General features: G+C 48.7%; 2 protein-coding genes across 5 annotated transcripts in view; one reads left to right on the top strand and one right to left on the bottom strand.

Annotated features, from left to right (window-relative positions):
- Positions 1-8,186, bottom strand: part of LOC141073149 (uncharacterized) — a 65,417-nt gene extending 57,231 nt beyond the window's left edge. The window contains exon 1 of the mRNA XM_073560524.1: positions 8,043-8,186. The gene's annotated coding sequence lies outside the window, so the exon portion shown is untranslated. The remainder of the gene's footprint in view (positions 1-8,042) is intronic.
- Positions 8,187-8,207: 21 nt separating this feature from the next.
- On the top strand, positions 8,208-23,056 carry THOC6 (THO complex subunit 6). Of its 4 annotated transcripts, none has more exons than XM_073560528.1 (13): positions 8,208-8,341; positions 11,312-11,427; positions 11,497-11,561; positions 11,695-11,798; positions 11,869-11,909; positions 11,985-12,033; positions 20,205-20,276; positions 20,520-20,622; positions 20,693-20,742; positions 20,850-20,912; positions 21,008-21,118; positions 21,678-21,806; positions 22,910-23,056. In XM_073560528.1, the coding sequence occupies exons 1-13, from the start codon at positions 8,327-8,329 to the stop codon at positions 22,991-22,993; spliced, it is 1,002 nt and encodes a 333-aa protein (XP_073416629.1). In that variant the 5' UTR covers positions 8,208-8,326; the 3' UTR covers positions 22,994-23,056. The 4 variants fall into 4 exon arrangements, with proteins under 4 accessions (XP_073416629.1, XP_073416630.1, XP_073416628.1 ...); XM_073560529.1 differs by having other exon boundaries at positions 8,277-8,390; XM_073560527.1 differs by lacking the exon at positions 8,208-8,341 and adding an exon at positions 8,403-8,542.
- Positions 23,057-23,500: the final 444 nt, after the last annotated feature.

The raw sequence follows: 23,500 nt of genomic DNA, 5'->3' as shown, positions 1-23,500 counted from the left end.
TTATACCCTATGAGGAGGGCAGCATTATTCCCTATGAGGAGGCAGCATTATACCCTATGAGGGGGGCAGCATTATACCCTATGAGGGGGGCAGCATTATAACCTATGAGGGGGGCAGCATTATACCCTATGAGGGGGGCAGCATTATACCCTATGAGGGGGGCAGCATTATACCCTATGAGGGGGGCAGTATTATACCCTATGAGGGGGGCAGTATTATACCCTATGAGGGGGGCAGTATTATACCCTATGAGGGGGGCAGCATTATACCCTATGAGGAGGGCAGCATTATACCCTATGAGGAGGCAGCATTATACCCTATGAGGAGGGCAGCATTATTCCCTATGAGGAGGCAGCATTATACCCTATGAGGGGGTGCATTATTCCCTATGAGGAGGCAGCATTATACCCTATGAGGAGGGCAGCATTATACCCTATGAGGGGGGCAGCATTATACCCTATGAGGGTGGCAGTATTATACCCTATGAGGGGGGCAGCATTATACCCTATGAGGGGGGCAGCATTATACCCTATGAGGAAGGCAGCATTATACCCTATGAGGAGGGCAGCATTATTCCCTATGAGGAGGGCAGCATTATACCCTATGAGGGGGCAGCATTATACCCTATGAGGGGGGCAGTATTATACCCTATGAGGGGGGCAGTATTATACCCTATGAGGGGGGCAGTATTATACCCTATGAGGGGGGCAGCATTATACCCTATGAGGGGGCAGCATTATACCCTATGAGGGGGGCAGTATTATACCCTATGAGGGGGGCAGTATTATACCCTATGAGGAGGCAGCATTATACCCTATGAGGGGGGCAGTATTATACCCTATGAGGGGGGCAGCATTATACCCTATGAGGGGGGCAGCATTATACCCTATGAGGGGGTGCATTATACCCTATGAGGGGGTGCATTATACCCTATGAGGGGGTGCATTATACCCTATGAGGGGGTGCATTATTCCCTATGAGGGGGGCAGTATTATATTCTATGAGATGGCTGCATTATATTCTATGAGATGGCTGCATTATACTATGTGAGGGGGCTGCTTTATATTCTATGAGGGGGCTACCCCAACTCCTGCTACATAATTAAGACATGTACAACCTTATATTATACCCAGATATTAGCGTGTTTTACCGCATAATTGGTGGTCTGGTATTTAACTCTATGCAGCTACATAGTGGGCCCCAAGAATGATTTTCTCTGGTGGGCCCAAGGTGTTCCAGTCCGACGCTGCTGTGAGGTAATACACGAGGACTGTACATTATATATATATACACTGTGAGGTAATACACGAGGACTGTACATTATATATATACTGTGAGGTAATACACGGGGACTGTACATTATATATATATACACTGTGTGCTAATACACGGGGACTGTACATTATATATATACACTGTGAGGTAATACACGAGGACTGTACATTATATACATATACACTGTGAGGTAATACACGAGGACTGTACATTATATACATATACACTGTGAGGTAATACACGGGGACTGTACATTATATACATATACACTGTGAGGTAATACACGGGGACTGTACATATATACACTGTGAGGTAATACACGGGGTCTGTACATTATATATATACACTGTGAGGTAATACACGAGGACTGTACATTATACACATATACACTGTGAGGTAATACACGGGGACTGTACATTATATATACACTGTGAGGTAATACACGGGGTCTGTACATTATATATATACACTGTGAGGTAATACACGAGGACTGTACATTATATATATACACTGTGAGGTAATACACGGGGACTGTACATTATATATATACACTGTGAGGTAATACACGGGGACTGTAAATTATATATATACACTGTGAGGTAATACACGAGGACTGTACATTATATATACTGTGAGGTAATACACGAGGACTGTACATTATATATATACTGTGAGGTAATACACGAGGACTGTACATTATATATACTGTGAGGTAATACACGAGGACTGTACATTATATATATACACTGTGAGGTAATACACGGGGACTGTACATTATATATATACTGTGAGGTAATACACGAGGACTGTACATTATATATATACACTGTGAGGTAATACACGAGGACTGTACATTATATATATATACTGTGAGGTAATACACGAGGACTGTACATTATATATACACTGAGGTAATACACGGGGACTGTACATTATATATATACACTGTGAGGTAATACACGAGGACTGTACATTATATATATACACTGTGCTAATACACGGGGACTGTACATATATATATATACTGTGTGCTAATACACGGGGACTGTACATTATATATATACTGTGAGGTAATACACGAGGACTGTACATTATATATATACACTGTGAGGTAATACACGAGGACTGTACATTATATATACACTGTGAGGTAATACACGAGGACTGTACATTATATATACTGTGAGGTAATACACGAGGACTGTACATTATATATATACACTGAGGTAATACACGGGGACTGTACATTATATATATACTGTGAGGTAATACACGAGGACTGTACATTATATATACTGTGAGGTAATACACGAGGACTGTACATTATATATATATATACACTGTGAGGTAATACACGGGGACTGTACATTATATATATACTGTGAGGTAATACACGAGGACTGTACATTATATATATACTGTGAGGTAATACACGAGGACTGTACATTATATATACTGTGAGGTAATACACGAGGACTGTACATTATATATATACTGTGAGGTAATACACGAGGACTGTACATTATATATATACACTGTGAGGTAATACACGAGGACTGTACATTATATATATATATACTGTGTGCTAATACACGAGGACTGTACATTATATATATATACACTGTGTGCTAATACACGAGGACTGTACATTATATATATATATACACTGTGTGCTAATACACGAGGACTGTACATTATATATATATATACACTGTGAGGTAATACACGAGGACTGTACATTATATATATATACTGTGAGGTAATACACGGGGACTGTACATTATATATATACTGTGAGGTAATACACGGGGACTGTACATTATATATATACACTGAGGTAATACACGAGGACTGTACATTATATATATATATATACATATATATATATATATATATATATATATATATATATATATATATATACTGTGTGCTAATACACGAGGACTGTACATTATATATATACACTGTGTGCTAATACACGAGGACTGTACATTATATATATATACACTGTGTGCTAATACACGAGGACTGTACATTATATATATATATACACTGTGAGGTAATACACGGGGACTGTACATTATATATATATACACTGTGAGGTAATACACGAGGACTGTACATTATATACATATACACTGTGAGGTAATACACGAGGACTGTACATTATATATACACTGTGAGGTAATACACGGGGTCTGTACATTATATATATACACTGTGAGGTAATACACGAGGACTGTACATTATATATATACACTGTGAGGTAATACACGGGGACTGTACATTATATATATACACTGTGAGGTAATACACGGGGACTGTACATTATATATATACACTGTGAGGTAATACACGAGGACTGTACATTATATATACTGTGAGGTAATACACGAGGACTGTACATTATATATATACTGTGAGGTAATACACGAGGACTGTACATTATATATACTGTGAGGTAATACACGAGGACTGTACATTATATATATACACTGTGAGGTAATACACGGGGACTGTACATTATATATATACTGTGAGGTAATACACGAGGACTGTACATTATATATATACACTGTGAGGTAATACACGAGGACTGTACATTATATATATATATACTGTGAGGTAATACACGAGGACTGTACATTATATATACACTGTGAGGTAATACACGGGGACTGTACATTATATATATATACACTGTGAGGTAATACACGAGGACTGTACATTATATATATACACTGTGCTAATACACGGGGACTGTACATATATATATATATACTGTGTGCTAATACACGGGGACTGTACATTATATATATACTGTGAGGTAATACACGAGGACTGTACATTATATATATACACTGTGAGGTAATACACGAGGACTGTACATTATATATACACTGTGAGGTAATACACGAGGACTGTACATTATATATACTGTGAGGTAATACACGAGGACTGTACATTATATATACTGTGAGGTAATACACGAGGACTGTACATTATATATACTGTGAGGTAATACACGAGGACTGTACATTATATATATACACTGTGAGGTAATACACGGGGACTGTACATTATATATATACTGTGAGGTAATACACGAGGACTGTACATTATATATACTGTGAGGTAATACACGAGGACTGTACATTATATATATACACTGTGAGGTAATACACGGGGACTGTACATTATATATATACTGTGAGGTAATACACGAGGACTGTACATTATATATATACTGTGAGGTAATACACGAGGACTGTACATTATATATACTGTGAGGTAATACACGAGGACTGTACATTATATATATACACTGTGAGGTAATACACGGGGACTGTACATTATATATATACTGTGAGGTAATACACGAGGACTGTACATTATATATATACACTGTGAGGTAATACACGAGGACTGTACATTATATATATATATATACTGTGTGCTAATACACGAGGACTGTACATTATATATATATACACTGTGAGGTAATACACGAGGACTGTACATTATATATATATACTGTGAGGTAATACACGGGGACTGTACATTATATATATACTGTGAGGTAATACACGAGGACTGTACATTATATATATACACTGTGAGGTAATACACGAGGACTGTACATTATATATATATACACTGTGAGGTAATACACGAGGACTGTACATTATATATATATACTGTGAGGTAATACACGAGGACTGTACATTATATATATACTGTGAGGTAATACACGAGGACTGTACATTATATATATACTGTGAGGTAATACACGAGGACTGTACATTATATATATACACTGTGAGGTAATACACGGGGACTGTACATTATATATATACTGTGAGGTAATACACGAGGACTGTACATTATATATATACACTGTGAGGTAATACACGAGGACTGTAAATTATATATATATACTGTGTTCTAATACACGAGGACTGTACATTATATATATATACACTGTGAGGTAATACACGAGGACTGTACATTATATATATATACTGTGAGGTAATACACGGGGACTGTACATTATATATATATACTGTGAGGTAATACACGGGGACTGTACATTATATATATACTGTGAGGTAATACACGGGGACTGTACATTATATATATACTGTGAGGTAATACACGGGGACTGTACATTATATATATACTGTGAGGTAATACACGAGGACTGTACATTATATATATACACTGTGTGCTAATACACGAGGACTGTACATTATATATATATACTGTGAGGTAATACACGGGGACTGTACATTATATATATACTGTGAGGTAATACACGGGGACTGTACATTATATATATACTGTGAGGTAATACACGAGGACTGTACATTATATATATACACTGTGTGCTAATACACGAGGACTGTACATTATATATATATACTGTGTGCTAATACACGAGGACTGTACATTATATATATACTGTGAGGAAATACACGGGGACTGTACATTATATATACACTGTGAGGTAATACACGGGGTCTGTACATTATATATACACTGTGAGGTAATACACGGGGTCTGTACATTATATATATATACACTGTGAGGTAATACACGAGGACTGTACATTATATATATACTGTGAGGAAATACACGGGGACTGTACATTATATATACACTGTGAGGAAATACACGGGGACTGTACATTATATATATACTGTGAGGAAATACACGGGGACTGTACATTATATATACACTGTGAGGTAATACACGGGGTCTGTACATTATATATATATACACTGTGAGGTAATACACGAGGACTGTACATTATATATATACACTGTGAGGTAATACACGGGGACTGTACATTATATATATACTGTGAGGTAATACACTGGGTCTGTACATTATATATATATATATATATACACTGTGAGGTAATACACGAGGACTGTACACACATATATATATATATACTGTGTGCTAATACACGGGGACTGTACATTATATATATACACTGTGAGGTAATACACGAGGACTGTACATTATATATATACTGTGAGGTAATACACGGGGTCTGTACATTATATATATATATACACTGTGAGGTAATACACGAGGACTGTACATTATATATATACACTGTGAGGTAATACACGAGGACTGTACATTATATATATATACTGTGAGGTAATACACGGGGACTGTACATTATATACATATATACTGTGAGGTAATACACGGGGACTGTACATTATATATATACACTGTGAGGTAATACACGGGGACTGTACATTATATATATACTGTGAGGTAATACACGGGGACTGTACATTATATATATATACTGTGAGGTAATACACTGGGTCTGTACATTATATATATATATATACACTGTGAGGTAATACACGAGGACTGTACACACATATATATATATATATACTGTGTGCTAATACACGGGGACTGTACATTATATATATATATATACACTGTGAGGTAATACACGAGGACTGTACATTATATATATATATACTGTGAGGTAATACACGGGGTCTGTACATTATATATATATATATACACTGTGAGGTAATACACGAGGACTGTACATTATATATATACACTGTGAGGTAATACACGAGGACTGTACATTATATATATATACTGTGAGGTAATACACGGGGACTGTACATTATATATATATACTGTGAGGTAATACACGGGGACTGTACATTCTATATATATATACACTGTGAGGTAATACACGAGGACTGTACATTCTATATATATATACACTGTGAGGTAATACACGAGGACTGTACATTATATATATACTGTGAGGTAATACACGAGGACTGTACATTATATATATACTGTGAGGTAATACACGAGGACTGTACATTATATATATACTGTGAGGTAATACACGAGGACTGTACATTATATATATACTGTGAGGTAATACACGGGGACTGTACATTATATATATACTGTGAGGTAATACACGAGGACTGTACATTATATATATACTGTGAGGTAATACACGAGGACTGTACATTATATATATACTGTGAGGTAATACACGAGGACTGTACATTATATATATACTGTGAGGTAATACACGGGGACTGTACATTATATATATACACTGAGGTAATACACGGGGACTGTACATTATATATATACTGTGAGGTAATACACGAGGACTGTACATTATATATATACTGTGAGGTAATACACGAGGACTGTACATTATATATATACTGTGAGGTAATACACGGGGACTGTACATTATATATATACACTGAGGTAATACACGAGGACTGTACATTATATATAGACTGTGAGGTAATACACGAGGACTTACATTATATATATACACACTGTGAGGTAATACACGAGGACTGTACATTATATATATATACACTGTGAGGTAATACACGAGGACTGTACATTATATATATACACTGTGAGGTAATACACGAGGACTGTACATTATATATAGACTGTGAGGTAATACACGAGGACTTACATTATATATATACACACTGTGAGGTAATACACGAGGACTTACATTATATATATACACACTGTGAGGTAATACACGAGGACTTACATTATATATATATACACACTGTGAGGTAATACACGAGGACTGTACATTATATATATACACTGTGAGGTAATACACGAGGACTGTACATTATATATAGACTGTGAGGTAATCCCCCTCGCGCAGTGGACAGTGTATATATACACTCGGGTCGGTTCCTCGGGCCGCTGCGTACCTCTGTCCCTGGCGCCGCTCCTCCGGTCTCCCCGCTCTCCGGTGTCGCGGCCTATCTGCACGGAATCTCCGCTGCGACACTGAGCTCTGCGTGTGTGCTGCACGTAACGTCCGCCCTGCGTCTGTTCTGCGTCAGCACGTCAGGTGACGTAGGGGGCGGGACTTATCCTCTGCTCCTTATTGCTCGTAAGCTTGAGCCGCGTCGTCACTAAGTGTCACGTGACGTTGTGCGACCTGTGACGTCACTAACCTGCGACCGCCCGTCTCTTATACCCCGCGACAACCATGAGCGCGGCCGAGGTGAGATGCGTGACGTCACGTGCGCCGTGTAGTGTGCCCCGGATGTACGGTGAGGCCGGGGACGTGACGTCACGTTATGTCAGGGCTGTGACGTAGGCTCTTCTGGTTCTGCCTCATGTACGGCAGATGCAGAGCCGGGAACTATGGAGGAGGATGTGGAGCCAACGCCATTCCACCCTCTTCTTTATCTTCTGTCACCCTGTGCGGGATTATTACCGCTCTTTATGCTCTGTAATAACTGTGCGGTGATGTTACGGGGCGTTGGCCGAGGCTGAGGGGACGTCACGGGTTATGGGCCGAGGCTGCGGGGACGTCACGGGTTATGGGCCGAGGCTGCGGTGACGTCACGGGTTATGGGCCGAGGCTGAGGGGACGTCACGGGTTATGGGCCGAGGCTGCGGGGACGTCACGGGTTATGGGCCGAGGCTGCGGGGACGTCACGGGTTATGGGCCGAGGCTGCGGTGACGTCACGGGTTATGGGCCGAGGCTGCGGGGACGTCACGGGTTATGGGCCGAGGCTGCGGGGACGTCACGGGTTATGGGCCGAGGCTGCGGGGACGTCACGGGTTATGGGCCGAGGCTGCGGGGACGTCACGGGTTATGGGCCGAGGCTGCGGGGACGTCACGGGTTATGGGCCGAGGCTGCGGGGACGTCACGGGTTATGGGCCGAGGCTGCGGGGACGTCACGGGTTATGGGCCGAGGCTGCGGGGACGTCACGGGTTATGGGCCGAGGCTGCGGTGACGTCACGGGTTATGGGCCGAGGCTGCGGGGACGTCACGGGTTATGGGCCGAGGCTGCGGTGACGTCACGGGTTATGGGCCGAGACTGCGGGGACGTCACGGGTTATGGGCCGAGGCTGCGGGGACGTCACGGGTTATGGGCCGAGACTGCGGGGACGTCACGGGTTATGGGCCGAGGCTGCGGTGACGTCACGGGTTATGGGCCGAGGCTGCGGTGACGTCACGGGTTATGGGCCGAGGCTGCGGGGACGTCACGGGTTATGGGCCGAGGCTGCGGGGACGTCACGGGTTATGGGCCGAGGCTGCGGGGACGTCACGGGTTATGGGCCGAGGCTGCGGGGACGTCACGGGTTATGGGCCGAGGCTGCGGGGACGTCACGGGTTATGGGCCGAGGCTGCGGTGACGTCACGGGTTATGGGCCGAGGCTGCGGGGACGTCACGGGTTATGGGCCGAGGCTGCGGGGACGTCACGGGTTATGGGCCGAGGCTGCGGTGACGTCACGGGTTATGGGCCGAGGCTGCGGGGACGTCACGGGTTATGGGCCGAGGCTGCGGGGACGTCACGGGTTATGGGCCGAGGCTGCGGGGACGTCACGGGTTATGGGCCGAGGCTGCGGGGACGTCACGGGTTATGGGCCGAGGCTGCGGGGACGTCACGGGTTATGGGCCGAGGCTGCGGGGACGTCACGGGTTATGGGCCGAGGCTGCGGGGACGTCACGGGTTATGGGCCGAGGCTGCGGGGACGTCACGGGTTATGGGTCGAGGCTGCGGGGACGTCACGGGTTATGGGTCGAGGCTGCGGGGACGTCACGGGTTATGGGCCGAGGCTGAGGGGACGTCACGGGTTATGGGCCGAGGCTGCGGGGACGTCACGGGTTATGGGCCGAGGCTGCGGTGACGTCACGGGTTATGGGCCGAGACTGCGGGGACGTCACGGGTTATGGGCCGAGGCTGCGGGGACGTCACGGGTTATGGGCCGAGGCTGCGGGGACGTCACGGGTTATGGGCCGAGGCTGCGGTGACGTCACGGGTTATGGGCCGAGGCTGCGGGGACGTCACGGGTTATGGGCCGAGGCTGCGGTGACGTCACGGGTTATGGGCCGAGACTGCGGGGACGTCACGGGTTATGGGCCGAGGCTGCGGGGACGTCACGGGTTATGGGCCGAGGCTGCGGGGACGTCACGGGTTATGGGCCGAGGCTGCGGTGACGTCACGGGTTATGGGCCGAGGCTGCGGGGACGTCACGGGTTATGGGCCGAGGCTGCGGGGACGTCACGGGTTATGGGCCGAGGCTGCGGGGACGTCACGGGTTATGGGCCGAGGCTGCGGGGACGTCACGGGTTATGGGCCGAGGCTGCGGGGACGTCACGGGTTATGGGCCGAGGCTGCGGGGACGTCACGGGTTATGGGCCGAGGCTGCGGGGACGTCACGGGTTATGGGCCGAGGCTGCGGGGACGTCACGGGTTATGGGCCGAGGCTGCGGGGACGTCACGGGTTATGGGCCGAGGCTGCGGTGACGTCACGGGTTATGGGCCGAGGCTGCGGGGACGTCACGGGTTATGGGCCGAGGCTGCGGGGACGTCACGGGTTATGGGCCGAGGCTGCGGTGACGTCACGGGTTATGGGCCGAGGCTGCGGGGACGTCACGGGTTATGGGCCGAGGCTGCGGGGACGTCACGGGTTATGGGCCGAGGCTGCGGGGACGTCACGGGTTATGGGCCGAGGCTGCGGGGACGTCACGGGTTATGGGCCGAGGCTGCGGGGACGTCACGGGTTATGGGCCGAGGCTGCGGGGACGTCACGGGTTATGGGCCGAGGCTGCGGTGACGTCACGGGTTATGGGCCGAGGCTGCGGGGACGTCACGGGTTATGGGCCGAGGCTGCGGGGACGTCACGGGTTATGGGCCGAGGCTGCGGGGACGTCACGGGTTATGGGCCGAGGCTGCGGGGACGTCACGGGGCATGGGCCAAGGCTGCGGGGAGTCACGGGGCATGGGCCGAGGCTGCGGGGACGTCACGGGGCATGGGCCGAGGCTGCGGGGACGTCACGGGGCATGGGCCTAGGCTGCGGGGACGTCACGGGGCATGGGCCGAGGCTGCGGGGACGTCACGGGTCGTGGGCCGAGGCTGCTGGGACGTCATGGGCCGAGGCGACAGATGTTGGAGGTTGTAATAGGGGATGTATTTGAACTGTCGCTCTTACCTCTCCCACATTCTTCGCAGGTGGATGTCTCTCGCTCGCTCGAGCTTCTCCATATGACGATCTTCAGTCAGAACCTCTCTCCTTGCGGCAAGTTTCTTGCTGTTGGAAACAACCTGGGAGAAATCGGGGTGTTCAGGTGAGGGGGTGTGGACCCCGGGCACAATATTGGGGTACTCCCGAATATTAATGCTTGTGTCTCTGTTAGTCTCTCGTCCGCTCTCAGCTCAGAGGCCAAGGAGCAGAACAAGGAACCAACAGCTGTCATCCAAGGTAATCAAAGCCCGTGGGGGTCTCTGCCTGCACGGGAATCATTTTAGGGGGTGACTTTGAGGTTTTTTCTCTGGGGGTCACTGTGGGGGGGGGCTCCTTCCTGTGTGGGGGTCTTTGATGATGTTGGTTGCAGCCCACTCAGGCCCCGTGTACAGTTTGACTTCCACTGAACGTCATCTGATCAGCGCAGGGGGAAACGAGGTGAAGGGCTGGCTCTGGAGCGACATCTGTAAGAAGGTAAGCCCCCTATTTCCTGAGGTATCCTGGCAGTGCAGACCCCCACTTACTGTTAATTGTTCTTGTGTAGGGCTGTGTGGAAGCATGGAGTCGCCCGGCCCCCTCCTCCAGGTGAGTACCCTGTCTTGTCATTACTCATAAGGGCACCACACCCTCCACCCTGACCGCACTTCCTTCTGTCTATAGGAACAGCCTGGAGACCCCGGAGATCAACAGTCTAATAATCAACCAGAAGGTGGGCACCGCTCCCATAGACCCCTGAATATAACTAGTCTGCTCCTGGCCCTGAGACCTACTATCAATGTGCTTAACCCCTTCACGACCAATGACGCCACATAGGCGTCATGAAACCTGGTTCAAATCTGACCAGTGACGCCTACGTGGCGTCATGACTTCAAAGCCCCCCTGCGGGTCGGGTGACCGGGGTCACTGAAAGGTCACCCGACCCGCAGATACAGGGGGCTTTGTAATTCACCACAGGGGGCGTGGCTTAAAAGTGAAACAGCCAATCAGAGCGATAGTAATATTTCATCAATGAAAATTGATGAAATATTACAATCCAGCCATGTCCGACGCTGCTGTAGCATCGGACATGGCTAGAGACACCGATTCCACCCCCCCCGCACCGGTGATCGCCCCCCGCAACTGAATGACAGCGGCGATCTGCCGCCGCTGTCATCATCTGCCCCCCTCCCATTCCCTCTGCTCCCCGCCAGCCTCCGATTTCCCCCCCCCCCCCCCCCCCCGGTACCTCCTGAGTCCCCCCGTCCCTCCCGGTGTCCCTCGGGTCCGGATGATGGGCGCCGCCATCTTTGAAAATGGCGGGCGCATGCGCAGTGCGCCCGCCCGAATCTGCCGGCTGCAGATTCCAGTCTTTCATTTTGATCACTCTCACAGTGATCAGAATGAAAGAAAAAGTAAATAAACCCCCCGATTATCACCCCCATAGGTAGGTAGAACTAATAAAATAAAGAAAATATTTTTATTTTTATTTTTCCATTAGGGTTAGGGTTAGGGTTGAAAAGAGGGTTAGGGTTGAAAAGAGGGTTAGGGTTGGAAAGAGGGTTAGGGTTGGAATTAGGGTTAGGGTTGGAATTAGGGTTAGGGTTGGAATTAGGGTTAGGGTTGGAATTAGGGTTAGGGTTGGAATTAGGGTTAGGGTTGGAATTAGGGTTAGGGTTGGAATTAGGGTTAGGCTTGTGGTTAGGGTTATGGTTAGGGTTATGGTTAGGGTTAGGCTTGTGGTTAGGGTTATGGTTAGGGTTGGGATAAGGGTTCCGGGTCTGTTGGGGTTAGGGTTGGAATTAGGGTTAGAATTAGGGTTAGGGTTGGAATTAGGGTTAGCGTTGGAATTAGGGTTAGGCTTGTGGTTAGGGATGTGTTGGGGTTATGGCTGTGGTTAGGGGTGTGTTGGGGTTAGGGCTGGAGTTAGAATTGAGGGGTTTCCACTGTTTAGGCACATCAGGGGGTCACCAAACGCGACATGGTGCAACCATTGATTCCAGCCAATTTTCCGTTCAAAAAGTTAAACGGTTCTTCCTCCCTTCCAAGCCCCGACATGTGCCCAAACAGTGGTTTACCCCAACATATGGGGTATCAGCGTACTCAGGAAAAATTGCACAACAACTTTGGGGGTCTAATTTCTCCTGGTACTCTTGGGAAAATAAAAAATTTGGGGCTAAAAAAATATTTTTGTGGAAAAAATTTTTTTTTAAATTTTCACGTCTCTGCGTTATAAACTTCTGTGAAGCACTTGGGGGTCCAAAGTGCTCACCAGGCATCTAGATAAGTTACTTGGGAGGTCTAGTTTCCAAAATGGGGTCACTTGTGGGGGGTTTCTATTGTTTAGGCACATCAGGGGCTCTGCAAACGTAATGACGACCGCAGACCATTCCATCCAAGTCTGCATTTCAAAACGCCACTACTTCCATTCCGAGCCCTTACGTGTGCCCAAACAATAGTTCCCCCCCATATATGGGGCACCAGCGTACTCAGGACAAACTGTACAACAACTTTTGGGGTCCAATTTATCCTGCTACCCTTGTGAAAAAAAAAATTGCGGGCTAAAAATCATTTTTTTTTTGAGGAAAAAAAAATATTTTTTATTTACACGTCTCTGCATTATAAACTTCTGTGAAGCACTTGGGGGTTCAAGGTGCTCACCACACATCTAGATAAGTTCCTTAGGGGGTCTAGTTTCCAAAATGGGGTCACTTGTGGGGGGGGTTCCACAGTTTAGGTACATCAGGGGTTCTGCAAATGTAACATGATGCCCGCAGACCATTCCATCAAAGTCAGCATTTCATAATGTCACTACTTCCCTTCCGAGCCCCGACGTGTGCCCAAACAGTGGTCATCCCCCACATATGGGGTATCAGCGTACTCAGGACAAACTGGACAACAACTTTTGGGGTCCAATTTCTCCTGCTACCCTTGTGAAAAAAAAAATTGCTAGCTAAAAATCATTTTTTTTGAGGAAAAAAAAATATTTTTTATTTTCACGGCTCTGCGTTATAAACTTCTGTGAAGCGCTTGGGGGTTCAAGGTGCTCACCACACATCTAGATAAGTTCCTTGGGGGGTCTAGTTTCCAAAATGGGGTCACTTGTGGGGGGGTTCCACAGTTTAGGTACATCAGGGGTTCTGCAAATGTAACATGACACCCGCAGACCATTCCATCAAAGTCAGCATTTCATAATGTCACTACTTACCTTCCGAGCCCTGACGTGTGCCCAAACAGTGGTCCCCACCCACATATGAGGTATCAGCGTACTCAGGACAAACTGGACAACAACTTTTGGGGCCAATTTATCCTGCTACCCCTGTGAAAAAAAAATTGCTGGCTAAAAATCATATTTTTTTTTTGTGGAAAAAATTTTTTTTTTTATTTTCACGGCTCTGCGTTATAAACTTCTGTGAAGCGCTTGGGGGTTCAAGGTGCTCACCACACATCTAGATAAGTTCCTTGGGGGGGTCTAGTCTCCAAAATGGGGTCACTTGTGGGGGGGTTCCACAGTTTAGGTACATCAGGGGCTCTGCAAATGTAACATGACACCCGCAGATCATTCCATCAAAGTCAGCATTTCAAAATGTCACTACTTCCCTTCCGAGCCCCGACGTGTGTCCAAACAGTGGTTCCCCCCCACATGTGGGGTACCAGCGTACTCAGGACAAACTGGACAACAAATTTTGGGGTCTAATTTATCCTGGTACCCTTGTGAAAATAAAAAATTGCGCACTAAAAAATAATTTTTTGAGGGAAAAAAATTTTTTTTTATTTTCACGGCTCTGCGTCATAAACTTTTGTGAAGCACTTGAGGGTTCAAGGTGCTCACTACACATCTAGATAAGTTCCTTAGGGGGTCTAGTTTCCAAAATGGGATCAATTGTGGGGGAGCTCCAAAGTTTAGGCACACAGGGGCTCTCCAAACACGACATGGTGTCCGCTAACGATTGGAAGTAATTTGCATTTCAAAAAGTCAAATGGCGCTCCTTCCCTTCTGAGCCCTGCCGTGTGCCCAAACAGTGGTTCCCCCCCACATATGGGGTACCAGCGTACTCAGGACAAACTGGACAACAAGATTTGTGGTCCAATTTCTCCTGTTACCCTTGTGAAAATTAAAAATAGTGTGCTAAAAATCATTTTTGAGGAAAAAAAATTATTTTTTATTTTCACTGCTCTGTGTTATAAACTTTTGTGAAGCACTTGGGGGTTCAAAGTGCTCCCTACATGTCTAGATAAGTTCCTTAGGGGGTCTAGTTTCCAAAATGGGGTCACTTGTGGGGGAGCTCCAATGTTTAGGTGCACAGGGGCTCTCCAAATGCGACATGGTGTCCGATAACGATTGGAGCTAATTTTCCATTCAAAAAGTCAAATGGTGCTCCTTGCCTTCCGGCCCTGCTGTGCGCCCAAACAGTGGTTTATGACCACATATGAGGTATCTGTGCACTCAGGAGAAATTGCTCAACAAATTTTAGGATCCATTTTATCCTGTTGCCCATGTGAAAATGAAAAAACTGAGGCTAAAAGAAAATTTTTGTGCAAAAAAAGTACTTTTTTTTTTTTTACAGATCAATTTGTGAAGTACCTGGGGGTTCAAAGTGATCACTATGCATGTAGATAAGTTCCTTGGGGGGTCTAGTTTCCAAAATGGGGTCACTTGTGGAGGAGCTCCAATGTTTATGCACACAGCGACTCTCCAAACGCGACATGGCAAGCGCTAAATATTCCAGCATATTTTCCATTCATAAAGTCAAATGGCGCTCCTTCCCTTCTGAGCCCTGCCGTGCGCCCAAACAGTGGTTTATGACCACATATGAGGTATTGGTGTACTCGGGAAATTGCCCAACAAATTTTAGGATCCATTTTATCCTGTTGCCCATGTGAAAATGAAAAAATTGATGCTAAAAGAAAATTTTTGTTGGAAAAATTAAAATGTCCATTTTTTCTTTCCACATTGCTTTAGTTCCTGTGAAACACCTGAAGGGTTAATAATCTTCTTGAATGTAGTTTTGAGTAGCTTGAGGGGTGCAGTTTTTAGAATGGTGTAACTTTTGGGTATTTTCTGCCATATAGACCCCTCAAAGTGACTTCAAATGTGAGGTGGTCCCTAAAAAAAATGGTTTTGTAAATTTTATTGTAAAAATGAGAAATCGCTGGTCAACTTTTAACCCTTATAACTTCCTAACAAAAAAATATTTTGTTTCCAAAATTGTGCTGATGTAAAGTAGACATGTGGGAAATGTTATTTATTAACTATTTTGTGTCACATAACTCTCTGGTTTAACAGAATAAAAATTCAAAATTGGAAAATTGGAAAATTTTCTACATTTTCACCAAATTTCTGATTTTTTGACAAATAAACGCAAAAACTATCGACCTAAATTTACCACTAACATAAAGCCCAATATGTCACGAAAAAACAATCTCAGAATCGCTAGGATGCGTTGAAGCGTTCCTGAGTTATTACCTCATAAAGGGACACTGGTCAGAATTGCAAAAAATGGCCTGGTCATTAAGGTCAAAATAGGCTTGGTCATGAAGGGGTTAAAGTTCCTGTGTCCCCCCATCTCTGTATAGGTCGCCCCGTGTGTCCCCATCTCTGTATAGGTCGCCCCGTGTGTCCCCATCTCTGTATAGGTCGCCCCGTGTGTCCCCATCTCTGTATAGGTCGCCCGTTGTGTTCCTCCCCCTCTCTGTATAGGTTGCCCCCTGTGTCCCCCCTCATCTCAGTATAGGTCGCCCCGTGTGTGTGTTCCCCCCCATCTCTGTATAGGTCGCCCCGTGTGTCCCCCCATCTCTGTATAGGTCGCCCCGTGTGTCCCCCCATCTCTGTATAGGTCGCCCCGTGTGTCCCCCCATCTCTGTATAGGTCGCCCCGTGTGTCCCCCCATCTCTGTATAGGTCGCCCCGTGTGTCCCCCCATCTCTGTATAGGTCGCCCCGTGTGTTTTCCCCCCCATCTCTGTATAGGTCGCCCCGTGTGTGTTCCCCCCCCATCTCTGTATAGGTCGCCCAGTGTGTGTTCCCCCCCATCTCTGTACAGGTCACCCCGTGTGTGTTCCCCCCCATCTCTGTACAGGTCGCCCCGTGTGTGTTCCCCCCCATCTCTGTATAGGTCGCCCCGTGTGTGTTCCCCCCCATCTCTGTATAGGTCGCCCCGTGTGTGTTCCCCCCCATCTCTGTATAGGTCGCCCCGTGTGTGTTCCCCCCCCATCTCTGTATAGGTCGCCCCGTGTGTGTGTGTCCCCATCTCTGTATAGGTCGCCCCGTGTGTGTCCCCATCTCTGTATAGGTCGCCCCGTGTGTGTCCCCATCTCTGTATAGGTCGCCCCGTGTGTGTCCCCATCTCTGTACAGGTCACCCCGTGTGTGTTCCCCCCCATCTCTGTACAGGTCGCCCCGTGTGTGTTCCCCCCCATCTCTGTATAGGTCGCCCCGTGTGTGTTCCCCCCCCATCTCTGTATAGGTCGCCCCGTGTGTGTGTGTCCCCATCTCTGTATAGGTCGCCCCGTGTGTGTCCCCATCTCTGTATAGGTCGCCCCGTGTGTGTCCCCATCTCTGTATAGGTCGCCCCGTGTGTGTCCCCATCTCTGTACAGGTCACCCCGTGTGTGTTCCCCCCCATCTCTGTACAGGTCGCCCCGTGTGTGTTCCCCCCATCTCTGTATAGGTCGCCCCGTGTGTGTTCCCCCCATCTCTGTATAGGTCGCCCCGTGTGTGTCCCCCCCATCTCTGTACAGGTCGCCCCGTGTGTGTTCCCCCCCATCTCTGTATAGGTCGCCCCGTGTGTGTTCCCCCCCATCTCTGTATAGGTCGCCCCGTGTGTGTTCCCCCCCATCTCTGTATAGGTCGCCCCGTGTGTGTTCCCCCCCATCTCTGTATAGGTCGCCCCGTGTGTGTTCCCCCCCATCTCTGTATAGGTCGCCCCGTGTGTGTTCCCCCCCCATCTCTGTATAGGTCGCCCCGTGTGTGTGTGTCCCCATCTCTGTATAGGTCGCCCCGTGTGTGTGTCCCCATCTCTGTATAGGTCGCCCCGTGTGTGTGTCCCCATCTCTGTATAGGTCGCCCCGTGTGTGTGTCCCCATCTCTGTATAGGTCGCCCCGTGTGTGTCCCCATCTCTGTATAGGTCGCCCCGTGTGTGTCCCCATCTCTGTATAGGTCGCCCCGTGTGTGTCCCCATCTCTGTATAGGGCGCCTCGTGTGTGTCCCCATCTCTGTATAGGTCGCCCCGTGTGTCCCCCATCTCTGTATAGGTCGCCCCGTGTGTGTCCCCATCTCTGTATAGGTCGCCCCGTGTGTGTCCCCATCTCTGTATAGGTCGCCCCGTGTGTGTCCCCCCCATCTCTGTATAGGTCGCCCCGTGTGTGTGTTCCCCCCCATCTCTGTATAGGTCGCCCCGTGTGTGTCCCCATCTCTGTATAGGTCGCTCCGTGTGTGTCCCCATCCCTGTGTAGGTCGCCCCTTGTGTTCCCCCCCCATCTCTGTATAGGTCGCACTGTGTGTTCCCCTCATCTCTGTATAGGTCGCCCCGTGTGTGTCCCCCCCATCTCTGTATAGGTCGCCCCGTGTGTGTCCCCCCATCTCTGTATAGGTCGCCCCGTGTGTGTCCCCATCTCTGTATAGGTCGCCCCGTGTGTGTCCCCATCTCTGTATAGGTCGCCCCGTGTGTGTCCCCATCTCTGTATAGGTCGCTCCGTGTGTGTCCCCATCCCTGTGTAGGTCGCCCCTTGTGTTCCTCCCCCTCTCTGTATAGGTCGCACTGTGTGTCCCCCCCATCTCTGTACAGGTCGCCCCGTGTGTGTCCCCCCATCTCTGTATAGGTCGCCCCGTGTGTGTGTTCCCCCCCCATCTCTGTATAGGTCGCCCCGTGTGTGTCCCCATCTCTGTATAGGTCGCTCCGTGTGTGTCCCCATCCCTGTGTAGGTCGCCCCTTGTGTTCCTCCCCCTCTCTGTATAGGTCGCACTGTGTGTTCCCCTCATCTCTGTATAGGTCGCCCCGTGTGTGTGTTCCCCCCCATCTCTGTATAGGTCGCCCCGTGTGTGTCCCCCCCATCTCTGTATAGGTCGCCCCGTGTGTGTTCCCCCCATCTCTGTATAGGTCGCCCCGTGTGTGTTCCCCCATCTCTGTATAGGTCGCCCCGTGTGTGTTCCCCCCATCTCTGTATAGGTCGCCCCGTGTGTGTCCCCCCCATCTCTGTATAGGTCGCCCCGTGTGTGTCCCCCCCATCTCTGTATAGGTCGCCCCGTGTGTGTCCCCCCCATCTCTGTATAGGTCGCCCCGTGTGTGTCCCCCCCATCTCTGTATAGGTCGCCCCGTGTGTGTCCCCCCATCTCTGTATAGGTCGCCCCGTGTGTGTCCCCCCATCTCTGTATAGGTCGCCCCGTGTGTGTCCCCCCCATCTCTGTATAGGTCGCCCCGTGTGTGTCCCCCCATCTCTGTATAGGTCGCCCCGTGTGTGTCCCCCCATCTCTGTATAGGTCGCCCCGTGTGTGTCCCCCCATCTCTGTATAGGTCGCCCCGTGTGTTCCCCCCCATCTCTGTATAGATCGCCCTGTGTGTGTTCCCCCCATCTCTGTATAGGTCGCCCCGTGTGTGTCCCCCCATCACTCTATAGGTCGCCCCGTGTGTGTCCCCCCATCACTCTATAGGTCGCCCCGTGTGTGTCCCCATCTCTATAGGTCGCCCCGTGTGTGTCCCCCCCCATCTCTGTATAGGTCGCCCCGTGTGTGTCCCCCCATCTCTATAGGTCGCCCCGTGTGTGTTCCCCCCATCTCTGTATAGGTCGCCCCGTGTGTGTCCCCCCATCTCTGTATAGGTCGCCCCGTGTGTCCCCCCATCTCTGTATAGGTCGCCCTATCTCTGTATCGGTCTCCCTCACCTTCTGTCGCCCCCTTTTCCCCCTCAGGATAACTCTCTCTTGCTCGGTGGAGGCAGTTGTCACATTCACACCATGGACCTGGAATCGGGGACTTTTACGGTTAGTGATTTTGCCTCCTCCTGCGATCTACTTCCCCCAGATCTGGTTGGACCCCTCTCCTCCCTGATGGCCTCATGTAGCCCAGCGTCAGTAATGTGGGGGCTTTCTGCTGACCTGTGAACCTGGGGTACGCTGATTGCAGGGGAGGTGCGCCGGGGTTACACCGGTTGGGATCAGCTCAGCAGGTGGCGGGTTGTGCGGTGGACGGTGCTGAACGCAGTGTAACGTCTGTGTCCTCTGCAGATGACCCTCCAAGGGCATGAAGATTACATCCACTGCCTGTCTCTACGGGAGCAGCAGCGAGAGTGCGTGTCTGGCAGTGAGGACGGCTCGGTCAGGCTGTGGGGTAAGTATGGCGGTCCTAAGTGGCCCGGACCATCACTGACATTATTCTGATGGGGTCATTTCTTCCCCAGATCTCAGGACAGGGTCACAGACGCACAAGATTGAGATGTACAAATATGAGGTAGGCTCCACCCCACCCTCATGACTCCACCCCCTCCCTTGTGTCTCCGGCCTATCCGTCTTTCGCTGGCCAATATATTTCATGTTCTTGTGTTGTTTTTTTTTTAGGAGTGTGCGCGGCCGCAGTACGGCAAGTGGATCAGCTGTGTGGCTACTGACTCCGACTGGATGGTGAGGGCAGATGGGTACTGTGGAGGCAGGGCTGCTTTGTCTCAGGGGCGGGGCTGTAAGCCTGATGTTAGGGTGTGCTTTATGGTGTCTTTTAGGTTTGTGGTGGGGGCCCTATGTTATCACTATGGCACCTCCGCTCCGTCACCCCGACCACCATCTTCCCAATCTCGGAGAGCCAGCAGCAGGTGATGTTCTATCAGGACATGGTAAGGAAGAACGCACTGCACTCCGGATGTTCTGCCTGATCCCTGTCCTGGCAGCTAAGTTGGCTATCTGGCTCTGCCAATTCCTTGGCCAGGAGGCTCTCAGGCCCCAGCGTCTCTGCCGGCTCTCGGGCCCCAGCGTCTCTGCCGGCTCTCGGGCCCCAGCGTCTCTGCCGGCTCTCGGGCCCCAGCGTCTCTGCCGGCTCTCGGGCCCCAGCGTCTCTGCCGGCTCTCGGGCCCCAGCGTCTCTGCCGGCTCTCGGGCCCCAGCGTCTCTGCCGGCTCTCGGGCCCCAGCGTCTCTGCCGGCTCTCGGGCCCCAGCGTCGCTGCCGGCTCTCGGGCCCCAGCGTCGCTGCCGGCTCTCGGGCCCCAGCGTCGCTGCCGGCTCTCGGGCCCCAGCGTCGCTGCCGGCTATCTGGCACTGCCAGCTCCTTGCCCAAGTGTCTCTCCTCATGCCGCTATCTGGTCCCGGCGACCCTCCCTGCCCCAGCAGATCTCTCCCTGTCCTCTCCTCTGTTTTGCCGCACCTCTTGGCTTTCTCATCACTATCTCTCCCTTCCAGATCCTGTCTGCGGGGCAGGCACCACATATCAACCACTGCCAGATAACAGGAGACATCCGCGCTCAGATCCCGAGCTCTCCATGTTCCATCTACTCACTGTGCATCAACGAAAGCTCACAGGAAAACAAGGTACAAGTAATGAGAGGGTGATGAGCGGATTGGGGGAAAAATAATTCGCAGGGGGCAATGGAGAGGGACAGACAGAGGGTCACAAGAAGCGGGGGTCATAGAGAGGCGAGGGCCCCAGAGAGACATGGGGTGAATGAGGCAGTGAGTGGGAGACGGCTCTTGTTCAGTACTAAATTTTAAGGCCTCTTTCACACTTCAGTTTTTTGTGTCAGTTAAAATCCGCCAAAAAGGCGGAAAAGCGGATCCGTTCCTAACTGATGTGAACGGATGCCACAGGATCCGTTATTTGACGGATGCGCAGAATTTTAAAGGAACCGCTGGCCGGGAGAGAGAGAGAATTTTTTTCGTCCACCACAAAGGATTTCAGGGTTCATTTTCTCCCTGACTTCCTTTCTCCGGGCATGCGCACTGGAAAATGCGGTTCCAACAACAAAAAAAAACGTTACAAGGTCCGTCCAGGCATGCCAGCGGACGCAAAAAATTTGGCGGATCCGCAACAAAACGGATCCAACGGATGGCCATCTGTCAAGATCCGCCAGTAATGCAACACAATGGGGAAAAAAAACGGATCAAAAAAAAAAAAAATGGCGGATCCGTTTTTTTCAAAACCTGGCGGATTTTGACTGATGGTCAAAAACGGAAGTGTGGAAGAGGCCTAAGCGTTCCCTGAAAACTCATTTATTCAGACTGGCCTATCGCCTCAACACATTAACCTAATCTATCCCTGTGTGGCACAGTCAAAAGTTTTACCATAACCAGGTTCCCCGCATCATGTTCCCACATGCTTTATGCCTCCATCAGCCCTCTGCGTCTGTACTGTTACACACTTAACATTATGGCTGGTCCATACAATCAGGGCAACTGTTACCACCCACCTTTCGTGTCTACCTCTTTCCTCATAAACTGTAAGCTTGTGAGCAGGGCCCTCATTCCTCTTGGTATCTGTTATGATCTATGTGATTATTGTTATGCTGTAATGTCTGTACAAGTCCCCTCCGAAATGTAAAGTGCTGCGGAATATGTCAGCGCTATAGAAATAAAATTTATTATTATTATTAAACCCTGGAGGGCGAGAGACCGCTCATCATGTGTTTCTTCCCCAGGTCCTTACAGCCGCCGGGAGCAGCTCCAAAATTGATGTTTTCACCAATTTCAGATACCGTGCGTTCTCCCTCAGCTTCACCTAAGCGAAGTCTCACTGATGTTTTTATTGTCATTTTTTTATAATAAATTTAGTGTTTTGTTTTGTTCTTTTTTCCCTCTTATTTGTGGTTGACATTGTGGTGAGAGCAGCACCCCCAGTGTCTGTGATGGGGTGCTGTCAGTAAAAAAAAGTTTAAGAAGCTGCCAAATTCTGGGGCTTGGATCAGACTATGCACCTTTAGCTATTGTAGAGTACATACAGTGCTCAGTGTGAGAAGTCAGCCGGCGCCGCTTACCAGGTACTGGACCCATAGCTACTGACTGTAGATCACAGGGCTTTTCCTGACTCGTGATTTTAGCTCTTTCATCCTTGTGTCTACTGACACTAGGAAGGAATTATTAAATTACCTGATGATGTTATTTATCATCCTTGTGTCCTCCGAGTACTGATGACAGCAGCCGTTACCTAGGAAGAATTCATGTCAGTAAAGCGCCTGATTCTAATGGCCTCCATCTTTATGTCCTCCGAGTACTGATTATACCAGCCATTA

This window comes from Dendrobates tinctorius, unplaced genomic scaffold (genome assembly GCF_039654945.1).
Source record: "Dendrobates tinctorius isolate UK_male_01 unplaced genomic scaffold, ASM3965494v1 ptg000297l, whole genome shotgun sequence".
NCBI lineage: Eukaryota > Metazoa > Chordata > Amphibia > Anura > Dendrobatidae > Dendrobates > Dendrobates tinctorius.
Note: the sequence above shows the minus strand (reverse complement) of the source record. Positions and strands in the feature narration are given on the sequence as shown.